The sequence below is a fragment of the Scyliorhinus canicula genome, chromosome 4 (genome assembly GCF_902713615.1).
Source record: "Scyliorhinus canicula chromosome 4, sScyCan1.1, whole genome shotgun sequence".
Lineage (NCBI taxonomy): Eukaryota > Metazoa > Chordata > Chondrichthyes > Carcharhiniformes > Scyliorhinidae > Scyliorhinus > Scyliorhinus canicula.
The window spans coordinates 7,451,329-7,477,177 of NC_052149.1; the positions used below are offsets into that span (position 1 = coordinate 7,451,329).

The 25,849-nt window shown below is 53.3% G+C and overlaps 1 protein-coding gene across 1 annotated transcript in view; it reads left to right on the forward strand.

Moving 5' to 3' along the window:
* The window catches only part of LOC119964131 (di-N-acetylchitobiase-like), a 49,184-nt gene extending 42,859 nt beyond the window's left edge, over window positions 1–6,325 (forward strand). Inside the window, exons 6-7 of the mRNA XM_038793432.1 lie at window positions 3,472–3,633; window positions 5,614–6,325. Coding sequence (XP_038649360.1) covers window positions 3,472–3,633; window positions 5,614–5,817 — 366 coding nt within the window. The 3' untranslated portion in view covers window positions 5,818–6,325. The remainder of the gene's footprint in view (window positions 1–3,471; window positions 3,634–5,613) is intronic.
* The last annotated feature ends 19,524 nt before the right edge of the window (window positions 6,326–25,849 follow it).

Here is a 25,849-nt window from a genome sequence, read left to right on the forward strand (position 1 = left end):
AGTCCTGCACAGTTACAGTCCTGCATGGATACAGTCCTGCACAGTTACAGTCCTGCATGGATACAGTCCTGCACAGTTACAGTCCTGCACGGATACAGTCCTGCACGGTTACAGTCCTGCACGGTTACAGTCCTGCACAGTTACAGTCCTGCACAGTTACAGTCCTGCACGGATACAGTCCTGCACAGTTACAGTCCTGCACAGTTACAGTCCTGCGTGGTTACAGTCCTGCACGGTTACAGTCCTGCACGGTTACAGTCCTGCACAGTTACAGTCCTGCACGGTTACAGTCCTGCACAGATACAGTCCTGCACGGTTACAGTCCTGCACAGATACAGTCCTGCATGGTTACAGTCCTGCACAGATACAGTCCTGCACGGTTACAGTCCTGCACGGTTACAGTCCTGCACGGTTACAGTCCTGCACAGATACAGTCCTGCACGGTTACAGTCCTGCATGGTTACAGTCCTGCACGGTTACAGTCCTGCACGGTTACAGTCCTGCACAGTTACAGTCCTGCACAGATACAGTCCTGCACGGTTACAGTCCTGCGTGGTTACAGTCCTGCACGGTTACAGTCCTGCACAGTTACAGTCCTGCACAGATACAGTCCTGCACGGTTACAGTCCTGCATGGATACAGTCCTGCACGGTTACAATCCTGCACAGTTACAGTCCTGCACAGTTACAGTCCTGCACAGTTACAGCTGCACGGTTACAGTCCTGCACAGTTACAGTCCTGCACGGTACAGTCCTGCACGGTTACAGTCCTGCACGGTTACAGTCCTGCACAGTTACAGTCCTGCACGGTTACAGTCCTGCACGGTTACAGTCCTGCACAGTTACAGTCCTGCACGGTTACAGTCCTGCACGGTTACAGTCCTGCACGGTTACAGTCCTGCACGGTTACAGTCCTGCACAGTTACAGTCCTGCACGGTTACAGTCCTGCACAGTTACAGTCCTGCACGGTTACAGTCCTGCACAGTTACAGTCCTGCACGGTTACAGTCCTGCACAGTTACAGTCCTGCACGGTTACAGTCCTGCACAGGTTACAGTCCTGCACAGTTACAGTCCTGCACGGTTACAGTCCTGCACGGATTACAGTCCTGCACGGTTACAGTCCTGCACCGGTTACAGTCCTGCACAGGTTACAGTCCTGCACGGTTACAGTCCTGCACAGTTACAGTCCTGCACAGGTTACAGTCCTGCACAGGTTACAGTCCTGCACGGTTACAGTCCTGCACGTACAGTCCTGCATGGATACAGTCCTGCACGGTTACAGTCCTGCACAGTTACAGTCCTGCACAGTTACAGTCCTGCACGGTTACAGTCCTGCACGGTTACAGTCCTGCACGGTTACAGTCCTGCACGTTACAGTCCTGCACGGATACAGTCCTGCACGGTTACAGTCCTGCACGGATACAGTCCTGCACGGATACAGTCCTTACCACAGTTACAGTCCTGCCATTACAGTCCTGCACGGTTACAGTCCTGCACGGTTACAGTCCTGCACGGTACAGTCCTGCACGTTACAGTCCCACGTACAGACCTGCACGGATCAGTCCAGACACGGTTACAGTCCTGCAGCGGAGACAAGGTCCATGCAAGGTTCCAGTCCCTGCCCGTTTACAGTCCTGCACAGTTACAGGCCTGCACAGGTTACAGTCCTGCACGGTTACAGTCCCGTTACAGTCCTGCACGGTTACAGTCCTGCATGGTTACAGTCCCTGCACAGTTACAGTCCTGCACAGTTACAGTCCTGCACGGTTACAGTCCTGCACAGTTACAGTCCTGCACGGTTACAGTCCTGCACAGTTACAGTCCTGCACGGTTACAGTCCTGCACAGTTACAGTCCTGCACGGATACAGTCCTGCACGGTTACAGTCCTGCACAGTTACAGTCCTGCACAGTTACAGTCCTGCACGGTTACAGTCCTGCACAGTTACAGTCCTGCACGGTTACAGTCCTGCACAGTTACAGTCCTGCACAGTTACAGTCCTGCACGGTTACAGTCCTGCACAGTTACAGTCCTGCACGGTTACAGTCCTGCACGGATACAGTCCTGCCTCCAATCACTGGCGCGCTTCCAACTCCTTTACAGGCTGCTGGATTCAACAAGCTGCACTGTCCTGTGTTTCTCTGAACTCCATTACCTTTAGCCGCACTGAGTGGCTCCCAGGGTTTATCTGAGGTCAAACTGCCTGCCCCAGGACCCTCCAATAAACTCAAAGCAGAGAAACCTGTTCAGTTACAACATCTCAGGGAGGATACTCGAATAAAGATAATTGGGCCGGATTCTCTGTTTGTGGCTAAGTGCCGGATCGAATGGAGCATCCGTGGGATGTTTATGTCAAAATGATCAGCGTGAACCCCTCACTGATTTCGGTACCTTTGAGGAGCCAGCACCGGTGCGGACTGGAACTCTCCCCGCCCCGTGCCGGAAACAGCCGGCGAATGGCCGGTTCCCGGGCCTCGCACGCACATGGCTGCCGACCTGCAACGGTAGCACCGTACAACATGGCCGGCCGTGTGTGGACCCAGCCCGCCATCCGGAACCTACAGCAAACCACCTGGCAACACCCTCTCCAGTGCCCCAGCCCTCGCAGAGTGTGGGGGCGCTGGACACAGTCTGCAGCCACCACGCCGGGTTCACGATGTGTGTGACCACACGTGGTCCGTGCCATCGGAACTCGGCCCATCGGGGGTGGAGCATTGTGAGTGGGCCGGCCGACGAGGCATCAACGGCGTTGTGACTGCGTGCGGCGAGCGTCACGACGATGCCGTTTCTCGCCGGTGGGGGGGTGGGGGGGGCATGGCTGACTGGTGCCGGCCCCAATTTCGGCGTCGGAGCCCATTCTTCGCCCGATCGGTGGACGCGATTTCGGTGGCGGACGGCGGAGAACCCCGCCCAATATCACTGAACCTGTCACCCAGATGGTAAGGCTACAATGTGAGGCAGACAGCTTCAAATCCCAGAATGGTAGCTGGAGTTATAAATGTGAAATACAAACCTAAAACATTCACGTGAATCATGACCTTGATATTGATATTCATCAACCTGGGCTGGACTTATCTCACCTGTGCTGTTTAATCTCGAATTCCATGGGGCCTTCACTGAACTGCATTCTTATCGACTGTAAATTGTAAGCATCTCAAAGCCTTTCTCAAAGCTCATTCGTTGAACACAGAATCAAGCAATCAGATGTGGAGTGGACCAGTCAATCCCTCCAGACTATTCCTTGATTCAATTGGTGTTCCCTGATTTGAATTTGAACTCTGACAGTTTCTGTCGCTCCATGATGCTTAATGTCCTTGGCTCAGTTTCAAAATCCTCAATTCTCCCCTGGAACTTAATTTTCCATCGCAGCCCAAACACTTGGAGATCAGCCAGTCTCTTTCTACATTTCAGATGTTACCAGATTAACTATATCCACAATCATGATACTCTCATCCTTCTTGTATTTTACAGCCTGGTCGATGTGAAATTCCAAAAGATCCTTTCAAAGGAGCTCCTTGCAGTTCTCAAGTTGCCAGAAATATTCCGTACAAACTGGTCATGGAGAAGCTGTCCAAATCGTTTACGGGAAAATACTGGGATGATAATTACCAATCCCCATATTTTGTTTACAAGGTAAGACTATCAGTCGCAGCACAACGGAGGCCTGTGCATTCTAAAATTCTTTACAGTAAGAACTCTTACAACACCAGGTTAAAGTCCAACAGGTTTGTTTCGAACACAAGCTTTCGGAACATATATAGAGACAAAGTCAAAGATGCCAGACAATGCTTGGAATGCGAGCATTTGCAGGTAATTAAGTCTTTACAGATCCAGAGATAGGGGTAACCCCAGGTTAAAGAAGTGTGAATTGTCTCAAACCAGGACAGTCTTTGACTTTGTCGCTATATATGTTTCTGGAACACACCTCTTCATTCACCTGAGGAAGGAGCAGTGCTCCGAAAGCTAGTGTTTGAAACAAACCAGTTGGACTTTAACCTGGTGTTGCAAGACTTCTTACTGTGCTCACCCCAGTCCAACGCCGGCATCTCCACATCATAACATTCTGTACATAATGCAGACATCGCAGGGTTTCATTGTTCAGCATTCTCTGCGCACAGTGTTCAGAGCACCAGGAATAAATGTGCAGAGTTGGACAATTGACAAGAAAATGTTCGTTCGAAAGATAGAAACATAGCAAACAGAAGCAGGAGGAGGCCATTCGGCCCTTCGAGCCTGCTCTGCCATTCATTATGATCATGGTTGATCATCAAGTTCAATACCCAGACCCCGCCTTCCCCAATAACTCGTGATCCCTTTAGCCCAAATCCATGAGGGTTCCAACAAGAAGAGAGGTGTCCTCGCTGTTATCCTCAGAAATATTTAACGCGCAACTGTGACTGACAGATTATCTGATCAATATTACATGCTGCTTGTGGGAGCTTACTGTGTCTAAATTTCCTGCTGCCTTTCATACGGAATCCTGAAACACTTGATTGGTTGTCCAGTACTTTAGATGCTCTGAAAGTTGTGATAAAGTTTTTAAAGAGGAACAGAATAAATAGTCACTACTCTGAGTCACTAAGCATGTGCCTTGTGTGCATGTTTCACAGTTTCTGGATGAGTTCATTGCTTTGGGCGATTTAAATGATAGACTGGGAATTGCTTGGAGCTGGCCTTCTAAGAACAGAGACAAAGAAAAGTACAGCACAGGAACAGGCCCTTCGGCCCTCCGAGCCTGCGCCGACCATGCTGCCCGTCTAAATTAAAATCTTCTACATTTCCGGGGTCCGTATCCCTCTATTCCCATCCTGTTCACATGTTTGTCAAGATGCCCCCGAAAGGTCACGAAGAAGTTAAAGAATAACCTTCACACCGTGGTGACTGTGTCTGTTTAATTCAGAAAGATAATGGTGTGATTGGTTTAAATTTAGGCTCTTCGTGGCAGGAGAGAAATGACACATTTAGTCATGATGAACAGACTCAACTATTTTAACAGCATCATTAGCATTCTGAATTATTCAGACCCTGCTCCACAGTCTAATCACCAAAGTGAATACTTCCATTGATGCCGCTCATTTTGGTTATTTGAAGAATCAAAGTTATTGGGCAGGATTCTCTGTCCCGCCGCACCCGTTTTTCGGTGCGGGCGCGCCTCCCCGCTGGCAGAGGGATTCTCCATCCCGGCAGCCGGCCAATGGGGTTTCCATCGGAAAATCCGCGGGCGTGAGCGAGCTGCCGACGGAACAGAGAGCCCCGTTGACGGAGAATCCAGCCCATTATCTATTCAGTCATCTTCGAGGTCCTGTGATCTCAGTGAAGGTTCAGTAATGAGACTTTTCTGAAATCTCATTTATTTTGTCCTCGTCACGTGTCAATGGAATGAGGCAACTTGCCGCTCACAGCAGCACAGGGAAGATTGCCGTGGTTTCCATAATCTACAATAACTGGGGTTTAGAACAATTTAACGTTTATATCTATCTTTCCCTCTGTTCACCCAAACCAGTGCTCTTAATAAAACACAAGCTGAATGTATTTTAAATACTGATATTGCACATGTTCAATATTGTGTCTAAGGTCTTGCATTGGCCTGAACATCATTCTTCTCTCTGGCAGGAAGGACCGTTGTACCACGAGGTCTGGTATGATGACCCAGAGAGCCTTTCACTAAAGGCAACAATCATGAAGAAATTAAAACTCCGTGGTATCGGTGCTTTGTTTGGAAATAGCTTAAACCACACCTCTCATCCAATGGCAGTGATGCAAACTGAAAACATGTGGAATGCTCTGTGCCCGATTAGAAGAAAATGGAGAGCTTGAACCATTTAATCTTCTCATTGGCAGATTAATATGTTTCGCTGTCAAACACAGGGGGAAGTGACAAAGGCAAAAAAACAGCAGATGCTGTAAATGTGAAATAAAAACAGTAAATGGCAGGTCTGGCAGAATCTGTGGAGAGAGAAACAGGAGGTCATGTTTTGGGACCATGTGACTCTTTTTCGGCTGTGGAGAAACTTTGCAGGGACTAGAAACGTTAACTCTGTTTCTCTCTCCACAGACGCTGCCAGACCTGCTGAGTTTATCCAGCATTTTCTGTTTTTATTTCAGAAAAAGATAAACCTTCCAACATCAAAAATGAAACTAATACAGATCGAGGGAGGAGATAAACCATTTTAGGTCTGAAATGTGTTTCTCTTCGATGGAAAGCAAATGTACCGGTGTGATTTACCCAACAAGGTTATTTTAGCTGTCTATTTAATTGTTTGTAAAATACGCAAAATCTGTATCAATTCTCAAACATGTGGTCATTAAATTCTTACAATTCAGACTTGCTCTAAGTGTCCACCTTTTCAGAGACATTTGTGCAGTCTGATTATTTGCATCTTTGTTCCAAATGCTGATTCTTTTAGATTCTACCTTTTCCTGCGTTAACATCTTGAACTTTGATAACCCTTGAATTTTCCGTTTTCTCCATTATGGGGTGTGAATGAAGCATAGTCTCCTCTGCTCAATGCTCGCTTTGAGAAATGTAATAACAGTAAATGGAAATAGTGGGCTGGATTCTTCAATTTGCAGACTAAGTGCTGACGCCGGCGTGGGAACGGTGGCGTTTTACACCCGAAAAAGTGGCGCAAAAGCCGCACCGATCCTCCGCCTGGTGGGGGGCTAGCAGGCACGCAGTGGAAAGCCCACGCGGGAGAATTGCCGGGCTCGTGGCCCCACATGCGGAAGGCGGTGGCCTGCAACAGCCGCGCCGTGCAACATAGCGCCGGCCACACGTAGACCAGGCCTGCCACAAACTGCCCCCTGTAATCAGCCTCGCCACCCCTGGAACGCCCCCCCACCAGTGCCCTCAGCCCCCGCCAAAGCCCCTCATTCCCGCGGAAAGGCTCCCGCCCCCCCCACCGACTGTGGCGGCGCTGGACTCAGTGCGGTGCTACCACGCCGGGTTCACGGGATAAAAAGGACAAGTGTTCCACGCCGTCGGCAACTTGCCCCATCGGGGGTGGAGCATTGGGGTAGGGTCTCAGGTAACGATCTGAGTACGCCGTTTTCGAGGGGGCGGAACGTTGCAAAAGTAGCGCCGATCACAATTCTGGCGCAAACGGAGATTCTCCAGCTGATCGTCAAATGCGATTTCAGTGTTGCCGACGGGAGAATCCCGCCCAGTAACGCTCATATTTCCCTTTGAGCGGTTCGGAAAATAACAACTGCAACGTTTGTACACATTTTATTACAGTTCAGAGGCTTGGAGCCTCGTATCTGGGAGGCAGCTTCAGGATTGAACCGATACAGAAACTCCCGCTCGCTGAGGTGCCCCCCCCCCCTCCCCCCCCCCCCCACTATCCTGGTCCCTGATTGATTACCCAGGTCACATGATCGACCCATAAAGGGACAAACACCACGGGCAGGATTTTCCATTGGCCGACGCCAAAATCGGGGCGTGCGATCGGGTGGAGAATAACTCCCGACGTGGAAATCACCGGTTCAATTCCGAATCGTGATGCACCGCCTCCCGGAAACGGTGTCTGTGATGAACGGTTACTGTACCCTTATCATCATGTAGGTGATGCCCCTTTAAGACCGGGCTTGGAACCCTGGGGGACTCCGACTCTGGCTCCGCCCACCAGGGAGTCGTATATAAGGGGCCACCCTGTAGGCGGCACCCAGTAAGCACCCATCTGGGCAACAGGCTAGTTCTCTGCTAATTAAAGCCTTCTTTTACCGTTCTACTCTCTTGTGTCGTTATTGAGGCTACTACAGTGTCAATGCGATGCACGTCTCTTGTAGTGGAGACACCGTTCGTATATTGTTAGTGGGCCCACCCGCAATTCTCTGCCTCCAATGGACCGAGTTCCCAACGGCGCGATCCACGTCTAATCTCACAAATCGTGAAACTGGCGTGGTGGCTGCTGAGAGAGAGAGAGAGAGAGAAGGTGTGCGGACATTGTCCTGCATCGCCATACTTCGCAGACAGTCTGGCTCGGGGGCCTCTGACAGAGCTGGGAGGAGTAGTGGGCGGGTAGCCTAGAGGTGGGCTGTGGGGTCGGGGTGGGTGGGTACGCATACCACAGCCTAGGTGTCCTGGGTCGTACAGGTGACCCCCCTGGGGCACCCCCCTGGCTGCCCTCTGACCCCAGCCAACCCATCAGCTGTAAGGGTGCTCCAGCATAACCAGTGTCGATCTGTGTGTGTGTTGTGTGTGTGTGTGTGGGTGTGGGGGGGGGGGGGGGGGGGGGGGGGGTGTATGCTGAAGAGCAGCTGCAGCTTGTCAGCCCTGCGAGTCTCCATCGTGGACCTGGCCATTTCCGCACCGTTTTTCGTTGGTTTCGATGGTGTTCCACACGGGGACGGTAGTAGCCCTTCACTGGAGAACAGAATCGGTGCAGGTATGGCGCCGACCTTTCTGACGTGAAGGTCCTCAAATTCTCCGTTGGCTTCAACACTTAGACTCAGAAGCAGAGCATGCGGCCCCACATCGTTCCCTCTCTAAATTATTTTACACATCCAAGTAGGGCAGCACGGTACCATGGTGGTTAGCATAAATGCTTCACAGCTCCAGGGTCCCAGGTTCGGTTCCCGGCTGGGTCACTGTCTGTGTGGAGTCTGCACGTCCTCCCCCTGTGTGCGTGGGTTTCCTCCGGGTGCTCCGGTTTCCTCCCACAGTCCAAAGATGTGCGGGTTAGGTGGATTGGCCATGCTAAATTGCCCGTAGTGTCCTAAAAAAAAAGTAAGGTTAGGGGGGCGGGGGGGGGGGGTTGTTGGGTTACGGGTATAGGGTGGATACGTGGGTTTGAGTAGGGTGATCATTGCTCGGCACAACATCGAGGGCTGAAGGGCCTGTTCTGTGCTGTACTGTTCTATGTTCTAAGTAACTAATTAGTGCCCAATAATTAGAACATTAAACACATGTAAGCAGTCCACCACAAATTGAGCCTGTCAGTGGTTTACGATCGCGAGTGGAGCGGTGTAGCCTCTCTGTCGGGGATGGTCCGACTGGAGTGTTTTCTGCAGAACCACCATACTCGGCATCTCCTCAGGAACTGGGAACAGCTTTACCCGTTTCCTTGGGAATGACAGACGCGCCTGTCACAGGCCGGCTCTGTATTTCACCACTTGGACGGTTAACAACATTTCCTGCTGGTAACATGGTGTCACGTAGTGGGACTGGCTGCTGTGATAACCCTCATCCTGGTTAATGGACCACATGCTTCCGGATGATTCTTCCTTGTACACCGACTCCATAGGACAAAGGTCCTCGGCAGGTATTCCATTTCAGAAACTAAACGTTGACGCCGGCACTGAATCGGTGGACTGCCCCAACAGCAAAATTGTCGCTGTTCACAGAGCAATTCATTAACCGTTAATGGACTTGCACCGTCACCACATGGAACACGATCATTTCCAATGAAAAACGGTGTCCAATTGGCCGGGGTCGGGGTTAACACTCGAGAGGCTGACAAGCTGCAGCCGCGTATAAGCACACTCCACTCCCCACACACCCACTCCTCCCAGCCAACAAGATGGCAGCACAGAGAGGGGACCCCGGTTCATTGACACTGAACAGGAGACCCTGCTAGACGCAATGGAGGAGAGGCGGGCCGCCCGGTACCCCGGGGTGGGGAGGAGGTTGCCACCCGTGGCTGGGCACCGGCCCTATGTGCAAGTGGGAGAGCCCGTGAGCGGCGTGGGCAACACTGCCCAGAACGGGCAGCAGTGCCGCACAAAACTGCACCACCTCCGCAGGGTGGCCAGAGTGGATAGGCAGCACTGTGACCCTGGCACCAACCCCCATTCCACACACCCGTAATGCCCCCCCCCTCTCGCCCCACCTGGAGGGTAACTGGACCTCTCCTTGCACCATCTGCCAGTGCCCATATTCACCGGCAGCTCAAGTGCCTGGCCACAAAGGTCACCAGCTACCCACTCCCTGAGCTGAATGCGTCCGATTGTCCGACACTGTGCGTTTTCTGTGCCACCCCCCCCCCCCAGGAGAGACAGAAATGACCGAAGGGGGACCGCCGGAATGGTGCCCGCTCACAGCACCAGAGCAGCAGGCACTGGATCTGACCGCTGAGCCCGGAAAGAGGGCAGTCACAGAGGCGGAGGGCGGCATCGGGAGGCCAAGTGGGACCCCGCTGAGTTGCGCTTCCCCATGGCACATGTGTTACTACCCCACCCCCACACCCACACCACCCTCCATCACCACCACTTCCACACCCCAGGCTCCTCCACCACCCGCACACTACCCTCCACCGCCGCCCACCATCCCAACCCGTGGGTCAACAATGCGCCATGTCTTGCGCCTTGTAGGATCTGGCGATCAGGCGGGTCCTTCCGGTGCCATCCGCCCCCCAATCCCAACCACAACACCAGGTGGAGAGCAGTGGGGAAGAGGATATGGACAGCGATGGGAGCCTTCGACCAGCAGCAGGAGACACCAGTCTGGGGAAGACACTGACTTTCCATCACAGCTTCTCCAGCACCCTCCACCATCCCAGAGATACTCACTTCGGTTGGGCACTTTAGTGAACAGGCTCCTGGGCCACACACGTGCAGTGGAACAGTAGGTGGAGGTAAGAACCTCCCAAGGGTCGGAGGGCAACCCGACCCCAGGGACTAGTTGCCATCCGGACAGGTTTTGGGGTTCTGGAAATGGCGATCCCAACGACAGTGGAGATGCAGTCTCAGTGCCAGGGACTACATGAGGGGTTGGCGGCGAGCATCCGGCACCTGCAGATGCGGTTGGAGGAGTCCAACCACGTGCAGGAGCAGGAGGTGATGCCGACCATGCGTGCCACCCAGGCCAACACCGGACGGGTAGCGTCCACGGTGGAGGCTTTGGGAGCGACGATCTTGGCAATGGGTCAAAGCCTGGGGCACTCTGTACGGTCAGTGGCCGAGGCCCAGGACAGGGCCACCTGGACATTGCAGCGGCGCTCCAGAGTGTGGCCCAGTCACAGCGGGCCATGGCTGAGGGTCTGCAACATTGCCAGATTCTGGCCGACATGACACAGATACAGAGGGAGGTGGCGCAGTCACTGGCTGATGTGGCACAGACCCAGAAGGCGGCGGCACAATCACACCGTGATATGGCGCAGTCCCAGAGAGAGGTGGTCCACTCCCTGTATCCATGGCCGCGAGCATCGAGACCCTGGCCGGGACTGGGGCAGGCCTCCAGGACTGGCAGCGCCAAGTGCAGGGAAGCCTCAGGGGTTAGCTCCGCTCGCACCACTGTCCCATGGAGTAGCCCAGGGCCATCGGTGCTCAGGTTCTAAGGATCCAGTTATCAAAACATCGCCCGGGTACACTACGATTTGTGGCACATCTCGAAATAGACTTTCCATTATTCTTTGGAAAATAGCACATGCCAACTACACGCCAAAGGTAGCTGCATATACTGAACCAAACATTTGTACATGTTTATCATTACATGACCTAATTCATGTCTAATTCAAGTTGCTGATATGCGTGGCTCATATCTAGCTTTGTATAAGACTGACCTCCAGCCAGTTTTGCGTACAAGCCTTGGCGCAGTGGCACAGTGGTTAGCACTGTTGTCTCATGGCACCAGGGACCTGGGCATAATTCCGCCCTCGCGTGACTGTCAGGGGTGGTCCTGGTTGAACCCAACTGGGCATGAATAAGCAGTTTGAGTAAGATCTCCTTGATGGCACTGTTAGTGATCTCTCCCATCAATTTGCAAATGATGGGCGGTAACAGGTTGGGTTAGACCTTAGAACAGTACAGCACAGAACAGGCCCTTCGGCCCTCGATGTTGTGCCGAGCAATGCTCACCCCACTTAACCCACGTAACCCGTATACCCGTAACCCAACAATCCCCCCATTAACCTTACACTACGGGCAATTTAGCATGGCCAATCCACCTAACCCGCACATCTTTGGACTGTGGGAGGAAACCGGAGCACCCGGAGGAAACCCACGCACACACGGGGAGGACGTGCAGACTCCACACAGACAGTGACCCAGCCGGGAATCGAACCTGGGACCCTGGAGCTGTGAAGCATTGATGCTAACCACCATGCTACCGTGAGGTTAGTTGGCCTTTTCTTTGTGTACACGACATACCTTGGCCAGTTATCCACAGGGCCGGTTGGTAGAACTGTACTGCAATAGCTTGGCTGGAGATGCAGCTGCTTCACAGTATCGGAGAATTGTTACGGTGCAGGCGGAGACCATTTGGCCCATCGTGTCTGCACCAGCTCTCCAAACGAGCATCATGACTTAGTGCTATTCCCCTGCCTTTACCTGTACCTCTGAAGATGGCGGCATTTAAGAGACATCTTGAAGAATATATGAATAGTGCGGGAATAGAGGGGACACGGACCCCGAACTGCAGAAGGTTTTAGTTTAGACAGGCTTCGCGAGCGGCTCAGGCTTGGAGGGCCGAAGGGCCTGTTCTTTACTCTTTGTTCTTATTATGATCCAAGACCAGACCCCAACAGCAGCTAGGATACTGGACGGAAACCCCACTATTTCTTTTAATTTCGTAAGACGGTGAGGGAAGTGATTACACAAAAGAAATAGGGATAAGGGGCCGGAAAATTCACTTTTACGCTTGAAATCGGGGAGGGGGGGGGGCGTTTTTTGGATGCTCCACCCCCTCGAAGTGTAGGCCGCATGCTGTCGGGGGGGCCTCAGGACGTCACTTGAGGCCCTCCCCCGATGCTCTGCCCCCGATGCTCCACCCCCGATGCTCCGCCCCGACGGGGTCACTGGCGTGTACTCACACCGTTCGGGGACCTTGCGTGGCGGCTGCGGACTGTGTCCAGAGCTTCCACTGTCAGAGGGAAGCAATTCCGCTGGCAGGAGGGGGCTTCAGAGGGGGCTGGTGGGGTGTGGTTCGGGATGGCTGAGGGGTTACTGGAGGGGCTGGTGGGGTGTGGTTTGGGATGGCTGAGGGGTTACTGGAGGGGCTGATGGGGTGTGGTTCGGGATGGCTGAGGGGTTACTGGAGGGGCTGGTGGAGTGTGGTTCGGGATGGCTGAGGGGGGTTACAGGGGGGGCTGATGGGGTGTGGTTCGGGATGGCTGAGGGGTTACTGAAGGGGCTGATGGGGTGTGGCTCGGAATGGCTGAGGGGAGTTACAGGGGGGGCTGGTGGGGTGTGGTTCGGGATGGCTGAGGGGGGTTACAGGGAGGGGGCTGGTGGGGTGTTGTTCGGGATGGCTGAGGGGTTACAGGAGGGGCTGATGGGGTGTGGCTCGGAATGGCTGAGGGGGGTTACAGGGGGGGCTGGTGGGGTGTGGTTCGGGATGGCTGAGGGGTTACTGGAGGGGCTGATGGGGTGTGGTTCGGGATGGCTGAGGGGGGTTACAGGGGGGGCTGATGGGGTGTGGTTCGGGATGGCTGAGGGGTTACGGGGGGGCTGGTGGGGTATGGTTCGGGATGGCTGAGGGGGGTTACAGGGGGGGCTGGTGGGGTGTGGTTCGGGATGGCTGAGGGGTTACTGGAAGGGCTGATGGGGTGTGGCTCGGAATGGCTGAGGGGGGTTACAGGGGGGGCTGGTGGGGTGTGGTTCGGGATGGCTGAGGGGTTACTGGAGGGGCTGATGGGGTGTGGTTCGGGATGGTGAGGGGGGTTACAGGGGGGGCTGATGGGGTGTGGTTCGGGTTGGCGAGGGGGGTTACAGGGGGGCTGATGGGGTGTGGTTCGGGATGGCTGAGGGGGGTTACAGGGGGGGCTGGTGGGGTGTGGTTCGGGATGGCTGAGGGGTTACTGGAGGGGCTGATGGGGTGTGGTTCGGGATGGCTGAGGGGTTACTGGAGGGGCTGATGGGGTGTGGTTCGGGATGGCTGAGGGGGGTTACAGGGGGGGCTGATGGGGTGTGGTTCGGGTTGGCGAGGGGGGTTACAGGGGGGGCTGATGGGGTGTGGTTCGGGTTGGCGAGGGGGGTTACTGGAGGGGCTGATGGGGTATGGTTCGGGATGGCTGAGGGGTTACTGGAGGGGCTGATGGGGTGTGGTTCGGGTTGGCGAGGGGGGTTACAGGGGGGGCTGATGGGGTGTGGTTCGGGATGGCTGAGGGGTTACTGAAGGGGCTGATGGGGTGTGGTTCGGGATGGCTGAGGAGCCGCTGACGCTCCGGCGCATGCGCAGGCTCATGCCTACCGGCGAAGGCCTTTCGGCCAGCCACGACACCGGTTGACCGGGCGCCAAAGGCTGTTGGCGCCAGTCGGCAGAGCGGAAGCCACTCTGGCGCGGGCCTAGCCCCTAAAGGTACGGAGAATTCCGCACCTTTGGGGAGGCCCAATGCCGGAGTGGTTCTTGCCACCCCGGTACGCCGGGACCTCCCCGCCCCACCGGGTAAGGGAGAATCCCGGCCATTATTACTAACAGCATTAAAATCTTTAACATCACACCAGAAATTAGCTTACAATCGCCCCTTAAACAACTCTATTCTATACAGTGAATACAATAACCTTAATTGCTATCTTTATTCCCACTTAAACAACAAGAAAACAACCATCTCAGCTCTCAATCCACCCTAAATACCAATGGCACAGAGTAATACTTGCTTTACAGAGTTGCTCTTTGAGAAAGATCTCTCAACACTGCTTTGCAGCCACCATCTAACTCTGGTCAAACCCATACAGAAACTCTGGCTATGTGTCTTAAAAAGCTGTTTCAACTGACTTGTTTCAGCCAAGTCTGCATTGCTTTGAAGGCTGTTAGTCTACTTTGACTGATTTACAGTGAGAACCGAACGATTTCACTGGGCACATTGCTTCAGTCAAATCAAAACTGAAATGAAAATGCTTTTTCAAAAGGTCTTAGTTCCCCCCAACCCAAGACATCATCTCACCAAGCCGAAAATGATTTAAATCTCCAGGGGATCCCTTTTAGCTTTATTGTCTTTCAACCTAAGAATATTTGAAAACATGGGGGGGATTCTCCAACACTCAGCCGGTTCAGAGAATCCCCGAGGGGCGGCGCGAATCCCGCCCCGCTGCTCCGACGCCGGCTGCCGTCTTCTCCGGCACCAGTTTTCAGATGGGGGCGGGGTTTTTGCCGGGCTCCAATGGGCCGAGCGGCCGTCGTTTCCGGCCAGTTCCGCCGGTGTGAAATGGACATGGTCCATCACGACGGGACCTGGCTTGTAGGCCAGCTAGGTGAGTCCTCGAGGGGGCACAGAGGGAGCCGGGGGGGGGGGCAATGGTGGCCCGCGATCCGGGCCCACCAATCTGCGGGAGGGCCTGTGCTGTGGGGGCACGCTTTGCTTCCACGCTGGCTCTGTAGGGCTCCACCATGGCCGGCACAGAGAAGAACCCCTCTGCGCATGCGCAGGAAACACGCCGGCCGGTCTGCGCATGCGTGGAACCACGTCGGCAACCCCTCCGGCTCCGGCCTGGCCACCGGAAGTACAGAGGATTCCGCACCTTCCGGTCTGCCGACGTCAGAGTGGTTCGCGCCACTCTTGCCGCCAGCGTCGGGACATCTGGCCAGTCGGGACATCCCGCCCAAGGTTTCAGCAGTCAAACACACCTTTTCTCTTTTTTTTTAATTTTAAGTACCCACGGCGGGGTTATCTGATCCTGAGGCTAAGTGTGGACGCCGTCGTAAACGCTGTCGCGTTTAAAACGGCGTCAACATGGCCTCAGGTGCAACGATTCCAACCCACGCCGCTCCAGCTGCCGATGCCGGCATCAGACGGGCGCCATGGGTCTGCATATGCGCAGTACGACCGGCGCCAAAGCGTGCATGCGCAGAGGAATGTTTAATGATCACTGTTATCATAACTTGTACAGAGCATCGGTATCTACCTGTTTTTTGTTCAATTTTCTTTAACAGTGTACAGAAAATATGTAACACGAATAAAGGGGGGATGTGGTGATATGCATCACTGTGGATACACAAGGGGTTAATGTAAGTACACTCAGACTAGCTGGACACTAGTGGGAGCACCAGAGCCATGACGCACAGACATTCAACCAATAGGTCAGTGTTTCTGATTGGTCATCAGTTACTTCCCGGTGTTTCAAAGCAACACTGTGATGCACTATCAATTACGACGAGACGAGAGTAGAATGTAATCGGGGCTATATTACACAGAGATGTGTGGCCTCCCATAGCAGTTGATGAAATGGCTGCTGTATGGAGAGCACGCATATTTATACTCCGCCTACTGGGCGGAGCCAGCAGACAGGGATCTACCCCCGTACCTGTAGTAAAGGGGCATTACCGTAAAACCCATATATATACAGTATAATATATCAGTGGTGACTACCACATTCACCCCCCTGTTAAAAATGACTCCAGCAGGGGTGGTGGAGAACTATATGCAGACAAGTTGCTTTTAAAAAATCACAGAGAATATGACAAATTTAGGCGGTCCGATGCCTTGATCTGTTGTCGGGAGCGCCGCAGTTCTGGTAGCGACTCAGGCGTCGGCTTGGTCTTCGGTGACTCTGGGAGCGTTTCGAAATCCTCTACATCCCCGGGTGGAAGCAAGGGGAGGACGGATTGTCCTGGAGCGGGGGCTGCGGTGGGGTGCGCCGGGGGAAGGGAGGGGTGGGTGGTGGGGAACCAGCCGGTGCCAGGTCCCTGAGGGAGGATGTGTCTTGGCGGCCATCGGGGTACGCTACGTAAGCGTACTGCGGGTTGGCGTGGAGTAGCTGTACCCTCTCAACCAATGAGTCCACCTTGTGGAGTCGTACGTGCCTATGGAGGAGAGCGGGTCCTGGAGCTGCCAGCCACGTTGGGAGCGATACACCGGAGGTGGACTTCCTTAGGAAGGCAAAGAGACGTTCATGGGGGGGTTTCGTTAGTCACGGTGCACAGGAGCGACCGAATGGAGTGAGGTGCGTCGAGGAGGACCTCCTGCCAGCGGGAGGCCGGGAGATTTCTGGACCGTAGGGACAGCTGGACGGCCCTCCAGACCGTCACATACTCCCGCTCCACCTGCCCGTTGACCCTGGGGTTGTAGCTGGTCGTCCTGCTGGAGGCAATGCCCCTGTTGATCAGGTCTGGCGCAGCTCATCGCTCATAAATGAAGATCCCCGGTCGCTGTGGACGTAGGCGGGGAAACCGAACAGAGTGAAGATGGTGTGGAGGGCTTTGATGATGGTGGCAGACATCATATCAGGGCATGGGACGGCAAAGGGGAATCAGGAATATTCATCAACCACACTGACGAAGTACGTGTTTCAGTCAGTGGAGGGGAGGGGCCCTTTGAAGTCCTCACTGAGGCGTTCAAAGGGGCGGGAGGCCTTCACCAGGCGCGACAGTCTGGCCAATAGAAGTGCGGTTTACACTCCGCGCGGACCTGGCAGTCTCTGGTGATATCCCTGACTTCCTTGATGGAGTAGGGCAGATTGCGGGCCTTAATGAAGTGGTAAAAACGGGTGACTCCTGGGTGACAGAGATTTTCGTGCAGTGTACGGAGTCGGTCCACTTGTGCGATGGCACATGTACCTCGGGATAGGGCATCTGGGGGCTCGTTGAGCTTGCCGGGGCGATACAAAATCTCATAGTTGTAGGTGGAGAGCTCGATCCTCCACCTCAAGATTTTATGGTTTTTAATCTTGCCCCGCTCTGTGTTATTGAACATGAAGGCAAACGACCGTTGGTTAGCGAGGAGAGTGAATCTCCTGACGGCCAGGTAATGCCTCCAATGTCGCACAGCTTCAACGATGGCTTGGGCCTCCTTTTCGACGGAGGAGTGCCAAATTTCGGACGAATGGAGGGTGCCAGAAAAGAATGCCACGGGCCTGCCTGCCTGGTTGAGGGTGGCGGCCAGAGCGACGTCTGATGCATCGCTCTCCACTTGGAAGGGGAGGGTCTCGTCGACCGCGTGCATCGCGGCCTTGGCGATGTCGGCCTCGATACGGTTGAAGGCCTGGTGAGCCTTGGCCGTCAGTGGGAAAACGGTGGATTGAATGAGTGGGCAGGCTTTGTCCGCATAGTTTGGGACCCACTGGACGTAGTATGAAAAGAACCCCAGGCATCGTTTGAGGGCCTTGGGGCAGTGGGAGCGGGGGAGTTCCATGAGGGGGCGCATGCGATCGGGGTCGGTCCCCACAACTCCATTCTGGACCACATAGCCGAGGATGGCTAATCGGTTCATGCTGAACACACATTTCTCCTTGTTGTAAGTGAGGTTGAGGGGAGTGGCGGTGTGAAGAAATTTGGAAAGGTTAGCGTCGTGGTCCTGCTGGTCGTGACCGCAGATGGTGACGTTGTCCAGGTAAGGGAAGGTGGCTCGCAGTCCGTACCGATCAACTATTCAGTCCATCTCCCATTGGAAAACTGAGACCCCGTTGGTGACACCGAAGAGGACCCTAAGAAAGTGGTAAAGGCGGCCGTCTGCTTCGAACGCAGTTTATGTGTGGTCCGCCTTACGGATGGAGAGCTGGTGGTAGACAGATTTCAGGTCCATTGTGGAGAAGACCCGGTATTGTGCAATCTGATTGACCATATCAGATATGTGTGGGAGGGGATAAGCGTCGAGCTGCGTGTACCGGTTGATGGTCTGACTGTAGTCAACACTGTTTTTCTCCCCGGTTTTCACCACTACCACTTGGGCTCTCCAGGGGCTGTTGCTGACCTCGATGATACCTTCCCGCAGCAGCCGCTGGACATCAGACCTGATGAAGGTCCTGGCCTGGGCGCTGTACCGTCTGTTCCTGGTGGCGACGGGTTTACAATCCAGGGTTAGGTTTGCAAAAAGGGAAGGCGGTCGACCTTAAGGGTCGCAAGGCCGCAAACGGTAAGGGCTACTGAAGGAGAATTACGCACCAAATTTCAGGGTTAGGCTCTGGAGGTTGCACTGGAAGTCCAGGCCGAGTAGCAGGGCAGCGTAGAGTTTGGGGAGGATGTAGAGGCGGAAGCCGCTGAACTCTACGCCCTGGACGGTGAGGGTGACGATGCAGCACTCCCGCATCGCCACGGAGTCGGATCCGGAGACCAGGGAGATTCTTTGGTTAGCGGGGTGTGCTGCGAGGGAGCAGCACCTTACCGTATCGCGGTGGATGAAGCTCTCAGTGCTCCCGGAGTTCAGAAGGCAGGAGAACTCATGCCCGTCGACCTTCACCTTTGTCAAAGCGGTCACAAGTTTGAGCGGTCGAGACTGGTCAATCGTGACCGAAGCGAGACGCGGCTGGTCGTCGGCGGTTGCAGGCGATGAGCAGCTTGATGAGGTGCCCAACGGGCAGGGGTCCTGAGGCGGGTAAGATGGCGACGCCCACGGGTCGCACGTGTCCTAGGGTCAGCAAGATGGCGGCGCCCACAGGCCGCACGTGGTCCGAGGATGGGAAGATGGCGGCGCCCTCTGGCCGCACGTGAGGGTTGCTAGGACAATAGCGGCGATTGAGCAGGCCTGGCACACTGGAGAAAAATGTCCCTTCTTGCCACAGGCCTTGTAGAGCGCGCTCCACGCCGGGCAGCGCTGACAGGGGTGTTTTGACTGTCCGCAGAAGTAGCATTTGGGTCCCCCGGGGTTGGTTGCCTGCCGCGCGGCGCAGGCATGGGGTTGGCTGGGGGCGGTTGCTGATGGAGTCCATGATGGGGTGGCCGTTGGCGGGGTCCACAATGCACAGGCGGGGTCAGGGGCTTGAGGCGACCGTAAGCGAGAGCAGTAGTTTTTTGGTCGCCGCAAGGTCAAGCGTGGCCCCTTCTAAGAGGCGCTGGCAGATGTAGTCAGACCCTATGCCTGTAACGAACGCGTCTCTCATTAGCAGGTTTGAATGTTCAGTGGCTGAAACGACCTATCAGTCACAGTCTCTCACCAGGGCGAGCAGGGCACGCCAGAAATCTTCCACAGACTCACCGGGAAGTTGGTGCTGCACGGATAGGAGATGCCTGGCGTAGATTTTGTTGGTCCGCTGAGCGTAATTCTCCTTCAGTACCGCCATGGCTTCTGCATACGTCGGCGCGTCCTGGACAAGGGGAAAATCGTTGGAGCTCAGCTGCGTGTACAGAATCTGGAGCTTCTGGGATTGGGTCTGGCGCAGACCCGATGTACGCTTCAAAACAGGCCAGTCAGTGTTCAAAGTCTTTTTTGGCATTGTCTGCTTGAGGATGCAGCTGCAGGCGATCCGGCTTTATGCGGAGGCCCATCTCTGAAAAATGTCTGTGTAATAAATTGATGCACTATCAATTACGACGAGACGAGAGTAGAATGTAATCGAGGCTTTATTACACTGAGATGTGTGGCCTCCTACAGCAGCTGGCGAAATGGCTGCAGTTCAGAGAGCACACATATTTATACTCCGCCTACTGGGCGGAGCCAGCAGGCAGGGATCTACCCCCGTACCTGTAGTACAGGGGCCTTACCGTAAAACCCATATATATACAGTATAATACATGAGTGGTGACGACCACACACATTTCAATATCACTGGGTCAACGTCCCTAACAGCACAGTGGGTATACTTACACATTGGAGTGCAGTGATTCAAGATGGTACCACACCACCACCTTCTCAGGGGCAATTAGGGACGGGAATTGAAAAGGTCAGCGATCGCCAAATTAAACTTGGCAGAGTTGTAGAATGATAAATCACAGGAGGCCACTCAACCCATCCTGTCTGTACTGGCAATTCAAAAGATAAATCTGATTGTTGTCCTGTTCCCCTGCTCTCTCCCAATGCCCCTGTAATTTTTCCCCTTGAACCTTTGCCATTGAATCTGATTCTGGGGCCTCTGCCAGGCAGTGTGACCCATCTCAACATGTGGCCGCACAGAATCAGTTTCCTCAGCTCGCCTCGAGGTACTTTCCCCAATTGCCACCTTCATGGTCACTTCAGTTCCTCATTAGAAAACATTTCTTCAACTCTAATAATCATAAATGACTGATAGACAGGAACCTCGTCTAATGAGGATATCCTGGTCCATTTCAGTAACATTCTTGTTGCTATGTCCCTGACAGGGTTATCTTTGCATCGCCTTAGATTGAACTCAAGGAGACACTTGAACAAAGGTTAAACATTCCCCACCCCCCATGTCTGTGGTATTTATCGATGCCGCTACACACAGGTGTGGCAGGTACCACCTGTAGCGTAGCATGGTAGCACAGTGGTTAGCGCTGTGACTTCACAGCGCCAGGGACCCGGGTTTGATTCGTGGCTTGGGTCACTGTCTGCGGAGTCTGCACGTTCCCCGTGTCTGCGTAGGTTTCATTCCGGGTGCTCCGGTTTCCTCCCATAAGTCCCGAAAAACGTGCTTGTTAGGTAATTTGGACATTCTGAATTCTCCCTCTGTGTACCCGAACAGGCGCCGGAATGTGGTGACTAGGGGATGTTCACAGTAACTTCATTGCGGTGTTAATGTAAGCCTACTTGTGGTACTAATAAAGATTATTGTTAATATTATTATGTGGCTTAAGGGCTTTACATTTTGTTGGATTTGCTCCAATAAAGAGCAGGAATTTGTTTCCATTGACTTTTCCCGTTATCCGCTCACCCTGCGGTGGAGCACAGCAATGGACCCAATGGGAAAGTGAGGTAGACAGGAGGAAATTGGCCTTTTACATCCCAAGGTGTCTCACAAGGCAAGTTGATTCTTTTGTTCAGTTGCAAAGTGTTTCCACAGTTAACTGATAAAATGATAATTGTTGCTCCACATTTACGTCAGGTGCAAGAAGACAGAAACATTGTTTGTTGGATTTCTTCCCACTTTGCAATTTGCTGGTCTGTTTCATATCGGCACACACCATTCAGATCCCACTGTGGGGGATATCGGAGTGATTAGCAGATTAATTATTGAGCCACTTCAATCTGTCTCACAATGGCTCCTCCGACGGCCAACAGGCCCGTGCACTGTGGGTGTACCTGCATCACATGGACTGCAGCGGTTCAAGGAGGCAGCTCACCACCACCTTCTCAAGGGGCAATTAGTGCTGGAATAGCCGGTGAAGCCCACATCCCGTAAATTAATTTGTGAAAAAGAACCCTGAGTATTTTACACTTTGCCACATATGTAAAACTCAGAGCACTCTCTCAGTTCATTGAAAAACATTGGGCTGTATTCTCCATTTGGGAGACTGGGGCTGGATTCACTGTCTCCGCTGCTAAGTGCCGACGCTGGCATGGGAACTGTGGCGTTTTACGACACCAGAATCGGCGCCGAACCCTCACCGATTCTGGGACCGGTGAGGGGCGAGAAGCACCAAAAATGGCCGGAGAACGGCCGGCTCTGTGGCCGGGCATGCGCACGGCGATGACCTGCAGCGGTTGCTCCGTACAATGTGGGCTGGGCGTGCGCAGAACTGACCTGCCAAATACAGCCCCAAAGGACAACCCCTGGCCACCCCCTGGCCACCTCCCACCAGTCCCCCAATCCTCGCGGAAGCCACCCCGGCGAGCAGAATGGCCCCCGGCCTGGCTGGACACAGTCCGCGGCTGCCGCGCCGGGTTCCCGAACGATCAGACCACATGTCCACCGCGCGTTCGGGAACTCAGCCCATCGGGGGCGGAGCATCGGGGGAGGGCCTTCCGATGACGGGCCAACGCCATTCCAACAGCGTGCGCCACGCGAAGCGTTGACGCCATTTTGGAGGGGGGCATAGATTCTAAAACCGGGCGTCAGAAAGTAATCTCCACGCGATCACCGATTACGATATCAGCGTCAGGCAATGGAGAAACCCACCCTTTGTTCTCCCACCGGAGGTGAATTGCAATTGGTTTACGATCTCGCTGGGAGTGCAAACCAGCAAGCAATTCCACATTCCTTGGCATGCACATTTACGCACGGCATGGGGTTCCGGGGGGAAATCACAGTATCAGGCTGTCTGCTCAAAATGGCGGCATGATAACAAGGTCCTGCACCCGCCCCCTCCCCCCCCCACACCGCAAATCAGCCCCAAACCCATTCCCCTGCCCTGCACAGCTATCCCCCAGGTGATCCCCTTCCACCCCCAAGTATGGGGGTGACCTGATCTGCCCCCCCCCCCCCCCGGGACGGGTCCCCCACAGGGACCTCTGTAATAGGGGGATCCATCTGCCTAAAGGGACCCCTACCTACTGCCTCCCTCCCACACAGACCCCCTCCACCCTAGAAAAGAGACCCCTGTCTAGAAGCTAGAGAGCAGTCCAGACAGGGGCAGCAAGGAGAATTACAGCTGCAGCACTCACCTTGACGTCCACCTGTCCATTCCTCCAAGGACAGCAGCTGTGATCTGCCTCTGGTTCCCACAGATCCAGTAGCTGCAGGCTATTCGTGGCTTTGTAGTAGTGCCTGTGATTGACAGCTTCTACAAACCCTCTGCTGCTTTGATTCATTCATCTCCCTTCATGATCCAGTGGTCTCAGTGGTAAAATCCCAATGTTTACAAAGATTAATCACGTCAAAAGAGAGGTAAGTGCAGTGCAATCACATGGTTGAGTGATTGGAACACACTTGGGTCCCTGTGGGGAGTCCCCCCATCATAGGGCTCCCTGAGGGTTCCCTCTATTACAGGGGTCCCAGGTGGGTATCCCTATTACAGAGGTCCCTGTAGAGGTCTCCCTATTACAGGTGTACCTGAGGGGGTCTCCCTATTACAGGGGCCCCTGTGGGGACTCCCTATTGCACAGGGGATTTCTCTATTACACGGGTCCCTGGGGGGCCCCCTAATTAAGAGGTCCCTTGATGGGTGTCCCTATTGTGGGAGGGGGGGAGATAACCCTCGGTTGGACTTGGATGGTCTCTACCAGCGTGGCCTTGATGTGGTGGATCTTGCCAAGGGGTAACCTCTTGGGGGGGGTGGGTTTTATCCCCTTGACTAACGGCGAGGTCAATCACGCCAGCGCCATGCTGGTAGAGACTACAAGTGATCTGCGCCCACGTGATTCCCCGCCTCAGAGACTGTAGAATCACGAAGAGTCAGAGCGTAGGGGTCATGGCCCACTAAATGGATGCAAATGGATCATTAAGGCCCATTTGGATTCATTTACATCCCCAGCTGTTGCACGGCGGGAACCTCGATTCCGGGGATTGGAGCATCGCACCCTCTGCCGATCCTGACTTTGCCCCAAATCCCGATTTTCCATCCCATCAGGGAGCGCAATCTGGGTATCCAAGGGTGGAGAATCCCACCCTGTGCTGGACAGCTTCAAAAGCACCATGAAGATTATCTCTGCAATAAATCATTCCTGCGTCTGACTATGGGAATGTTTCATGCTGACACTCCATAGTCCTGGTGTGCAAGTATAAACAAACATCCTGAGTCACAGATATTCTACATCATGGAGACTAAAGAACCAGCAACTGTAGGCCAGACGTCACAATGCGATGTCACAGTAATGACAATCCATGAATTTGGGAGGATGTCAAGGGAGGCCAAGCACAAAGCTACTTGTTAGAGGTGAAAATATTCACACAAAGGCATGAGTATAAGTAAACAAAGCAGTTATTATATCTGGGAGAAAAGGCCTGAGGCTCCGCAGCCTATTGACAGCACCCTTTCCTCACTTGAGCCACGGCTCACACGGGGTCAATATACAGATTCAAGGGGCGGAATTAGATGTATTCTTGTTTACATACAATCAATCAACTATATTCGCATCACACTTCATTACATGCAGTCAATCAATTTTCTTAGCATCCCAGTTATCACATATATGAGCTTACTAATGATACATTGCATTCCTTGTTCTGTGAAGCTGCCATCAGCGGCTGTTAAAATACTCCCTATACATACCCACGCCTGGTTCTCATGAGGTAGTTTACACAGTTTGTAACTTATTGTTCAGGAATGTGGCTAGTTCGGCCATTTTGTGTCTTTCATATTGCTTTAATAGCTAACAGCCATTTTGTGTCCTTTCTGATACTATCAAGCATTGTGTATACACTATCTATTTCTACAAATTGCTTCTTCTAAACAGGTATCTAAGCCAATGAGTACCTTTTGTCTCATCAGAACAATTCAAAAGTAATATAGGAGCATGAATGTAATTACAGGGCCGCCTATAATTTATATCATAGTCCAGTATCAGAAAATGCCCTCCAACACTACACTGTTACCTCAGCTCATGACCTAACATCAATGTTCTGCTTTCATGAGAATGCAAGTCTGTCAATTGATCATTTTGCAAATTGAAAATGCCAACAGTTACAAGGAGAAATTGCTATTGAAAGTCTGGAAAATCATCACTGAAGGAAGACCTCCTCCAATTTGACCTGTCCACGACACCTGAGGCCATATGAAAAAGGGGTGAGCATCTCACAGGATAACATTTATAAAAGCAGGAAGTTCATACCAGAATTTTGTGACCTCACATTCTTCAACAAATTCAACACTTCGGCATGGGCACAGATTGGGCAAGAAGTCTCGCAAGGGAAATATCCAGGGCGCACGCCAAGTCAGCATAAAGAACCATTCATTCCATGCAAAGTTCCTGCCAATCCTTGATCAAATATTGCATCCGATTAATTTCATGTCAATGGCACTGACTTCATTGTCATCATCAAATGTTTCACCAAGAACCCCGTTATTCAACAGTTGCATCAAACACAACTGGCGTTCACATTCTGGTGTGCCCAGAGAGACCATTGCACATAACAGTCAGCCTTTTATTGGTATGCTATTTCGGGCTATGTGTGAGAAGTGGAATTTACAATTGCACAACTTCATCACCTCATTAGTTTGGGGCTGACATCCAAGCTGAACGAATCATTCATGCGATGAAACCCTGCTTCAGGGTTATGGTGTTCGGGCCGGAAAGTGGAGCTGAGTCCACAAAAGATCAGCCATGATCTCTTTGAATGGCGGAGCAGGCTCAAGGGGCCAGGCGGCCTACTCCTGCTCCTAGTTCTTATATTCTTCTGAAATGTAGACAGACCAAGTAAGATCAATGCAATGATATATTTGAGTGAGACTGTTCCATCACCAACAGAGCTGATGTTTAGCAGGGCA